Here is a 10,110-nt window from a genome sequence, read left to right as displayed (position 1 = left end):
TGAACAATCGCATACCATGATTAGATAGTGAAGAAACACACCAATCTCTTTCATAATTTATTCAAACAATAAAAGCTAATTTACCAACATTTCTGAAAATGGATATATAGCGTTTTGGAATGAAACTCTTCTTATGTTTCCTCATCTGAGCTCAGAGTAGATGAGAGATGTAATGTTTGTCTCTGTTGTGTTGAAGCCCAATCAAGCAGGAGAGACCAGCCTCCCCTGTACCCAGCTGTGTGTCCATGAAGAGTGACAAGTCTATGGGTCATCCTATAATGTTTAGAGAGGGAGACTTTTCTACTGAACAAAGGTAAGAATAACTCATGGGTCATTGTCAGTGAGTTAAACAACACTGTCTCTAGTCATTTCTCCTCTCCCATTTTTGTTGTTTTCATAATCCATAGGCTAATCCTTTTTTCCATTTTCATAGTCCTGAAACAATGTCAAACCAACACTACATTGCCTCTCTGTGTGTGTTTGTGTGTGTTTGTGTGTGTGTGTGTGTGTGTGTGTGTGTGTGTGTGTGTGTGTGTGTGTGTGTGTACTCCCTGGATGAGGAGATGTAATCTGATGTTTTGTCCACAGAAACCAACAGGAGAGATCAGAGTCAGAGATTCTCAGTGGTCAGTTATCCCAGAGTCATCAAACAGACCTGGCCTCCATATTCAGTGTATGTGGTCCTGTTATGTACATTTGTTTTTGTTTACCTCAAGTAAAGTTGATCTGTCAATCATTCATTAATGTGTTAATGAGAAAGCATTTAGTCTCTTGCTTAACTTATTTACTTGATTTATTTCAGTTGCTTGAAGAGAATATTATGACATTTGTGAAGAACGAGCTGAAGATGTTCAAGAGGATTCTTAGTCCAGAACTCCCAGAAGGCTTTGAGAGTCAGAAGCAGGATAAGGAAGTGGTGGATGCTGAAGATGAGAAGCAGGAGAGCAGTGCCAGAGAGGGGGCTCTGAAGATCACACTGCACGTCCTGAGGAAAATGAACCAGAAGGAGCTTGCTGACACACTGGAGAAAAGTAAGAGCTGTCTGCCTCATGTTGAATGCTGTTTTAGAACATTTAAAAGCTGTAGCTAAAGTACAGCTAAAGTAGCTGTGTAACTCAGTGATATTGTAGCAGCCTTAAGACAACACTTAGTGACCTCATCAAATAGCTGTGATGGGTGAGTTGAATTAATTTAGACAGAGAAGAGGAGAGACAGAGGAGAGACAACAATAATAATACCATCAATGAGAGAGAGAGAGAGAGAGAGAGAATACCAATAATTATATAATCAGTCACACCAGTGTGTAATGCATTATGAAAATATTTACAGATTTATACAGACAGTTAAGAGAATAAATTATTATATTTTAAACTTTATAACACAGTTTTACAAAACTGTAGGCATTAAAACAGACGTAATATTAATATCCTCTGTGTTATTTCTTCATTCAGATGAGCTTGCTGTGATTTGCCAACGTGAACTCAAATCTAATCTAAAGAAGAAGTTTCAATGTGTATTTGAGGGGATCGCTAAACAAGGAAACCCAACACTTCTCAATAAGATCTACACAGAGATCTACATCACAGAGGGTGGAACAGGAGAGGTCAATAATGAACATGAGCTGAGACAGATTGAGACAACAACCAGGAAACAAGCAAGACCAGAGACTGCAGTCAAATGTAACGACATCTTCAAACCCTTAACTGGACAAGACAAACTTATCAGAACTGTGCTGACAAAGGGAGTCGCTGGCATTGGAAAAACAGTCTCTGTGCAGAAGTTCATTCTGGACTGGGCTGAAGGAAAAGCAAATCAGGATGTCCAATTTATATTTTCATTCCCTTTTCGGGAGCTGAATTTGATGAAAAAGGAAAAACAGACTTTCATTGAACTTCTCAATCACTTCTCAATCGAAACCAAAGAATCAAGAATCTCCAACTACGACAAGTACAAAGTTCTGTTCATCTTTGATGGTCTGGATGAGTGCCGACTGCCCCTAGACTTCCAGAAGAACAAGATCTGCTGTGACGTCACAGAGTCAACCTCAGTGGATGTTCTGCTGACAAATCTCATCAAGGGAAATCTGCTTCCCTCTGCTCTCCTCTGGATAACTACACGACCTGCAGCAGCCAATAAAATCCCTTCAGGGTGTGTTCACCAGGTGACAGAGGTACGAGGGTTCAATGACCCACAGAAGGAGGAGTACTTCAGGAAGAGATTCAGTGATGAGGACCTGGCCAGCAGAATCATCTCACACATAAAGACATCAAGGAGCCTCCACATCATGTGCCACATTCCAATCTTCTGTTGGATTTCTGCAATAGTCCTTGAACACATGCTGAAACATAAGAGAGAAGAGATGCCAAAGACTCTGACTGAGATGTACACACACCTTGTGGAGTTTCATACCGAACAGAAGAATGAAAAATATCTTGGGAAAGAAGAGACAGGTCCACACTGGAATAAAGAGAGCATTCTGTCACTGGGAAAACTGGCTTTTCAACAGCTTGTGAATGGCAATCTGATTTTCTATGAAGAAGACCTGAAAGAGGCTGGCATTGATGTCAATGAAGCCTCAGTGTACTCAGGATTGTGCACACAGATCTTTAAAGAGGAATGTGTGCTGTACCAGGACAAGGTGTACTGCTTCGTGCATCTGAGCATTCAGGAGTTTCTGGCTGCTGTATATGTGTTCCTCTCATTCTTCAACAACAATGAGAATCTAATGGCCGAACCTCAATCAACATCCAGCAACTTTTCTGTGAGGATCAGACAGAAGCATAAAGTTACCGTCTACAAGAGTGCTGTGGAGAAAGCCTTACAAAGTGAGACAGGAAACCTGGACCTGTTCCTCCGCTTCCTTCTGGGCCTCTCACTGGAGTCCAATCAGAAGTACTTACGAGGTCTACTGACAAAGACAAGAAGCAGCTCACAGAGCCATGAAGAAACAGTCAAGTACATCAAGGAGAAGATCAGGGAGAATCCCTCTCCAGAGAGGTGCATCAATCTGTTCCACTGTCTGAATGAACTGAATGACCATTCTCTAGTGGAGGAGATCCAAAGATACATGAGATCAGGAAGTCTCTCAGCAAAAGAACTGTCACCTGCACAGTGGTCAGCTCTGGTCTTTGTGTTGCTGACTTCAGAAAAGGAGCTGGATGTGTTTGACCTGAAGAAATACTCCAGATCAGAGGAGGGTCTTCTGAGGCTGCTGCCAGTGGTCAAAGCCTCCAGAGCTGCTCTGTGAGTATATAAAATGACATTTATGTACTAATCATCAGGAAGAAATATTCAGTTTAGAGAAATATACGTATTATAATATGTATATAATGTATAATATTAAATTGAAAAACGTACTGAATCAGTGCATTGGTGTTGACATTAGTATAACAATATGACCATGCAATTCTAGGAGACGGAAGATGAATCAAATGTTGTTTAAGAGAATAAACCAAATGCATCTGCCATTGTCCTTCTACACTACTGGTGTTAAATTAACAGTGTGTTTGTGAAATCATGATGATCTCTCTGTCAGGCTGTCAGGCTGTGGACTCACAAAGAAAGGCTGTGATTCTCTGGTCTCAGCTCTGAGGTCAAACCCCTCACACCTGAGAGAGCTGGATCTGAGTAACAATGACCTGACGGATTCAGGAGTGAAGCTGCTCTCTGCTGGACTGGGGAATCCCCACTGTAAACTGGAGACTCTGAGGTCAGTATTCCTGTATCACTCAATGAACACACACACACACACTTGACACACACACACACACACACACACACACTGGACACACACACACTGGACACACACACACACACTGGACACACACACACACACACTGGACACACACACACATACACACACACTCTGGACAGACACACACACACTGAACACACACACACTGGACACACACACACACACTGGACACACACACACACACACACTGGACACACACACACATACACACACACTCTGGACAGACACACACACACTGAACACACACACACTGGACACACACACACACATATTAATTTAGTAGTGTTTAGAAACATGTTATCTACTGTTAATAATGATACATTAATTAATTTATAGACAGTACCAGTCAAAAGTTGGACACACCTACTCATTCAAGGGTTTTTCTTTATTTTTACAATTTTTACATTGTAAAATAATAGTAAAGACATTAAAACTATGAAATAACACATATGAAATCATGTAGTAACCAACAAAGTGTTAAACAAATGAAAATATATTTTATATTTGACATTTTTCAAATAGCCACCCTTTGCCTTGATGACAGCTTTGCCCACTCTTGGCATGCTCTCAACCAGCTTCACCTGGAATGCTTTTCCAACAGTCTTGAAGGAGTTCCCACATATGCTGAGAACTTGTTGGCTGCTTTTCCTTCACTCTGCGGTCCGACTCATCCCAAACCATCTCAATTGGGTTGAGGTTGGGTGATTGTGGAGGCCAGGTCATCTGACGCAGCACTCCATCACTCTCCTTCTTGGTCAAATAGCCCTTACACAGCCTGGAGGTGTGTTGGGTCATTGTCCTGTTGAAAAACAAATGATAGTCCCACTAAGCGCAAACCAGATGGGATGGCGTATCGCTGCAGAATGCTGTGGTAGCCATGCTGGTTAAGTGTGGTTAAATTCTAAATAAATCACAGACAGTGTCACCAGCAAAGCACCCCCACACCATAACACCTCCTCCTCCATGCTTTACGGTGGGAAATACACTTGCAGAGATCATCCGTTCACCCACACCGCGTCTCACAAAGACACATCAGTTGGAACCACAAATCTCCAATTTGGACTCCAGACCAAAGGACAAATGTCCACAGGTCTAATGTCCATTGCCTGTGTTTGTTGGCCCAAGCAAGTCTCTTCTTCTTATTGGTGTCCTTTAGTAGTGATTTATTTGAGGCAATTCGACCATGAAGGCCTGATTCACACAGTCTCCTCCGAACAGTTGATGTTGAGATGTGTCTGTGACTTGAACTCTGTGATGCATTTATTTGGGCTGCAATTTCTGAGGCTGTTAACTCTAATGAACTTATCCTCTGCAGCAGAGGTAACTCTGGGTCTTCCATTCCTGTGGCGGTCCTCATGAGAGCCAGTTTCATCATAGCGCTTGATGTTTTTTACGACTGCACTTGAAGAATCTTTCAAAGTTGTTGAAATGTTCCGTATTGACAGGCCGTCATGTCTTAAAGTAATGATGGACTGTCATTTCTCTTTGCTTATTTGAGCTGTTCTTGCCATAATATTGACTTGGTCTTTTACCAAATAGGGCTATCTTCTGTATACCCCCCTATCTTGTCACAACACAACTGATTGGCTCAAACACATTAAGAAGGAAAGAAATTCCACAAATTAACTTTAAAGAAGGCACACCTGTTAATTGAAATGCATTCCAGGTGACTACCTCATGAAGCAGGTTGAGAGAATGCCAAGAGTGTGCAAAGCTGTCATCAAGGCAAAGGGTGGCTATTTGAAGAATCTCAAATATAAAATATATTTTGATTAATTTAAAACTTTTTTGGTTACTACATGATTCCATATGTGTTATTTCATAGTTTTGATGTCTTCACTATTATTATACACTGTAGAAAATAGTAGAAATATAGAAAAACTCTTGAATGTGTAGGTGTGTCCAAACTTTTGACTGGTACTGTATATATACATATGTATATATGAATAGATATGGCAGGTTTCAGGACACTGATGTATCTGAAATTGTTGAAAGAATATATTTTCACACCAAAGAATAGCAGTGTGATTTTAATATGATTTGACTCTTTGCAGGCTGTCACGCTGTCTAGTCACAGAGGAAGGATGTGCTTCTCTGGTCTCAGCTCTGAAGTCAAACCCCTCACACCTGAGAGAGCTGGACCTGAGTAACAATGACCTAAAGGATTCAGGAGTGAAGCTGCTCTCTGCTGGACTGGGGAATCCCCACTGTAAACTGGAGACTCTGAGGTCTGTATTCCTGTAGTTGGTCAACAAGTGATAACTGTTCACCAGATCCACATGTGTTTACCAGGCACACATAGTCCACACCATATGTGTTTGGACAGTGAAGCTTACAGTTTTACATTTGGTGCTATGCTCCATCATTTTGGATTTGAGGTAGAATGTTTCATATTAGGCAACAGTACAGAATGTCACCTTTTATTTGAGGGTATTCATACATATCTGTGTTACTGTTTAGAAATGAAAGCACTTAATGTATCTAGTTCTCCCATTTGAAAAAGTTGTAATAATTTGGACATATTCACTTATATTATATTAAAGTATTCATAAGTTTAGTATTTGGTCCCATATTCCTTACCTGCAGTGATTACATCAAGCTTGTGATTCTACAAACGTGTTGAATACATTTGCAGTTTGTCTTGGTTGTGTTTTGGATGATGTTTTTCCCAATAGAAACTGAATGGTGAATAATGTCCTGTCATTTTGGAATCACTTCACTTGTATTGTCAGTAAGAATAGAATATGTTTCTGAACACTTCTACATTCATGTGGATGCTACCATGATTATGAATAATCGTTAATGAATCGTGAATGATGGTGAATGAGAAAGTTACAGAGGAACAAGGATCATACCCCCTCTGTTATTGGTAATGGTGAGAGGTTAGCATGTTTTGTTGTAGCCTCTGTAACTTTCTCACTCATTATTATTCATGATTCATTCATGATTTTTCTTCATCATGGCATCATCAGGATTAATTTAGTAGTGTTTAGAAACATGTTATCTACTCACTTAGACAGAAAATTACTCCAGTCATCATCCACCATTCAGTTACTATCTGGCAAAACATAACCCAAAACACAACCAAAACAAACTGCAAATGCAACCAATGAGTTTACAACCAAAAACTAAACTTTTGACTACTTTAATACACTATAAGTGAATTAGTTAGAATACGTATGACTTCTTCAAATGGTGGGACTATATACATCAAGTGCTTTCATTACTAAATGTTGAAACAGATATGTATGAAAATATCCTCAAATAAAAGGTGACATTATATACTGTCACCTCATATGAAACATTTGATCTGAAATCCAAAATGTTGGAGTATAGAGCCACATTTAAAATGTTAGCTTCACTGTCAAAATAGATTTGGTGTGGACTGTATACTCAATACAATCTAAATCTGATACCTCACTGTCTGTCTTTTGACTGATACTGCTTTTTAAACTGCTCTGGTCAGTCTACTCAAATATTTGTAATATACATTTTTTTCTCTACAAGCAATACTTTGATAATTTGTCATTTCTAATAATGATACATTAATTTATGAATAGATATGTCAGGTTTCAGGACACTGATATATCTGAATATGTTGAACAATATATACTGCCACTATTTTCACCACAAAAGAATAGCAGTGTGGTTTTAATATGATTTGACTCTTTGCAGGCTGTCAGGCTGTCTAGTAACAGAGGAAGGCTGTGCTTCTCTGGTCTCAGCTCTGAAGTCAAACCCCTCACACCTGAGAGAGCTGGACCTGAGCTACAATCACCCAGGAGACTCAGGAGTCAGACTGCTCTCTGCTGGACTGGAGGATCCACACTGCAGACTGGAGAAACTCAAGTATGTAGAGGGTTTATGTCAATGTTCATATCAGACATGTTGGAGTTATCAGGCTAGTTAAGACAAACATTCTGACCACCACTTGGACTAAGTTATATAAAGAATGTGTGTGTGTATGTGTGTGTGTGTGTGTGTGTCCAGTGTGTGTCCTGTGTGTGTGTTTGTGTGTGGTGTGTTTGTGTATCCAGTGTGTGTGTCCAGTGTGTGTGTGTCCATTGTGTGTGTGTGTGTGTCCAGTGTGTGTGTGTGTGTGTGTGTGTGTGTGTCCAATGTGTGTGTGAGTGCGTGTCCAGTGTGTGTGTATGTGTGTGTGTGAGTGTGTGTGCGCACACACACGCTGGACACACACACACTGGACACACACACAGACAATTATTCTTACCAACGCTTGTCCTGTGTGTGTGTGAGTGTGTGTGCGTGTGTGTGTGTGTCCAGTGTGTGTGTGTGTATGTGTGTGTGTGTGTGTGTGTGTGTGTGTGTGCACGTGTATCAGTACACACACTGGACACACACACACACACAAACACTGGACAAACACACACACACTCACACTGGACACACACTGGACAAAGACACACACACACACACACACACTGGACACACACACACACTGGACACACGCAACTGGACACACACACACACGCACACTGGACACACACAAACACACACACAGACACACACACACATTGGACACACACACAGACAAACATTCTTACAACCGCTTGTACAAAGTTATATGCTGAATGTGTGTGTGTGTGTGTGTGTGTGTGTGTGTGTGTGTGTGTGTGTGTGTGTGTGTGTGTGTGTGTGTGTGTGTGTGTGTGTGTGTGTGTGTGTGTGTGTGAGAGTTCAGGTGTATCCCTCAATGACTGTCTGTTCTTCTGCTTACCGCGACAGTGTGGAACATGGTGGAGAGAACACAATGAAACCTGGACTAAGAAAATGTGAGTGTTGACTGCTGTGAAGAATATGACTAAGAATAAGTCTTAAATCAAGTGAAGTCAAAGTCAAAGACCACCATCATTACTTACTTGGTCATATTAAATATCAGCTGTAGTTCTACAGAAGCACAAATCAGGGACACCAACGTTTACAAAGAGTTGCTTTGACAATGTGTGTGTCTGTGTGTGTGTTTGGCATGTTTGTGTTACTTTAGAAATGTGTGTGTGTGTGTGTGGCATGTTTGTGTTACTTTAGAAATGTGTGTGTGTGTTCATGCATGCATGCATGAAGGTGTGTGTGTGTGTTCAGGGTGTATGTGTGTTCAGTGTGTGTGTGTGTGTGTGTGTGTGTGTGTGTGTGTGTGTGTGTGTGTGTGTGTGTGTGTGTGTGTGTGTGTGTGTGTGTGTGTGTGTGTGTGTAATTAATGGGAATACGTGTGTTTTATATTACCATACAGTATAACATATGATCATTGAACAAATCTCAAGTTACCTTAACTTCTCCTTTTGATACCTAGAAACATCTACATTAAATGAATTAGTGAAAAGTGAGTTAACATTCTAATGTGAATGATGATGATTTCTAATATTGTGTCTGGTTTCATCCATCAGATGTCTGTGATCTCACACTGGACCTAAACACAGTAAACAGATTCCTCTCTCTGTCTGAGGAGAACAGAAAGGTGACATGTAGGAGAGAGGAGCAGCCGTATCCTGATCACCCAGAGCGATTTGAGAACAGGGAACAGGTGCTGTGTAGAGAGGGTCTGACTGGGCGCTGTTACTGGGAGGTAGAGTGGAGTGGAGGAGGGGCTGTTATAGGAGTGGCATATAAAGGAATCAGCAGGAGAGGAGGGGGTAGTGACTGTTGGCTTGGATGGAATGACAAGTCCTGGAGTCTGTTCTGCTCTGACAACAGATACTTTGCTAGGCACAATAGTAACCCCACTCCCATAGACGTCCCCTCCTCCAGCTCCCACAGAGTAGGAGTGTATCTGGACTGGCCAGCCGGCACTCTGTCCTTCTACAGAGTCTCCTCTGACATACTGACCCACCTGAACACATTCCACTCCACATTCACTGAGTCCCTCTATCCAGGGTTTTGGGTTTGGTATGATGGCGCCTCAGTGTCCCTGTAAATAATAACGTCAAACACATTAAACACACACACACACACACACACACACACACACACACACACACACACACACACACTGAACACACACACACACACACACACACACACACACACTGTACACACACACACACACACTGAACACACACACTGGACACACACAAACACACACACAAACACACTGGACACAAACAAACACACACACAAACACACACTGTTTTCAAAAAAATGTTTTCAAGTTAATTTCCTGCAATTCTACACATTTTGCCATGTGGCGTAGAGAAAATATTGCCACTTTAAAGCAAGTATTCTGCAGTTATTGTCAAGGGGCTGATGTAAATGTGGTGTGGGAGTCAGGCGCAGGACACCGAAGCTAGGTCCAACAGATATTTTGCTAGTAAAACACTAGGTAAAGTACAATAAACGGCCTC

The 10,110-nt window shown here is 41.2% G+C and overlaps 1 protein-coding gene across 1 annotated transcript; it reads left to right on the top strand.

Moving 5' to 3' along the window:
• Positions 1-704: 704 nt before the first annotated feature.
• Positions 705-9,870, top strand: LOC311140582 (NLR family CARD domain-containing protein 3-like). The gene is made up of 7 exons (XM_084175702.1): positions 705-1,031; positions 1,452-3,187; positions 3,561-3,709; positions 5,809-5,982; positions 7,430-7,603; positions 8,501-8,547; positions 9,157-9,870. The coding sequence occupies exons 1-7, from the start codon at positions 752-754 to the stop codon at positions 9,681-9,683; spliced, it is 3,087 nt and encodes a 1,028-aa protein (XP_084031828.1). The 5' UTR covers positions 705-751; the 3' UTR covers positions 9,684-9,870.
• The last annotated feature ends 240 nt before the right edge of the window (positions 9,871-10,110 follow it).

This window comes from Coregonus lavaretus (assembly GCF_964263955.1).
Source record: "Coregonus lavaretus genome assembly, chromosome: 2".
Lineage (NCBI taxonomy): Eukaryota > Metazoa > Chordata > Actinopteri > Salmoniformes > Salmonidae > Coregonus > Coregonus lavaretus.
The sequence above is the reverse complement of the archived record's forward strand: the minus strand, read 5'-3'. Positions and strand labels throughout refer to the sequence as shown.

Excerpts from the sequence above, each read along its gene's own strand:
- LOC311140582 (XM_084175702.1), top strand. The coding sequence starts at position 752 with ATGAGAAAGCATTTAGTCTCTTGCTTAACTTATTTACTTGATTTATTT. Across the intron at positions 3,188-3,560 it reads ACCTGAAGAAATACTCCAGA|AAAGGCTGTGATTCTCTGGT; the intron begins TCAGAGGAGGGT and ends GGACTCACAAAG. Across the intron at positions 7,604-8,500 it reads TGCAGACTGGAGAAACTCAA|TGTGGAACATGGTGGAGAGA; the intron begins GTATGTAGAGGG and ends TTACCGCGACAG.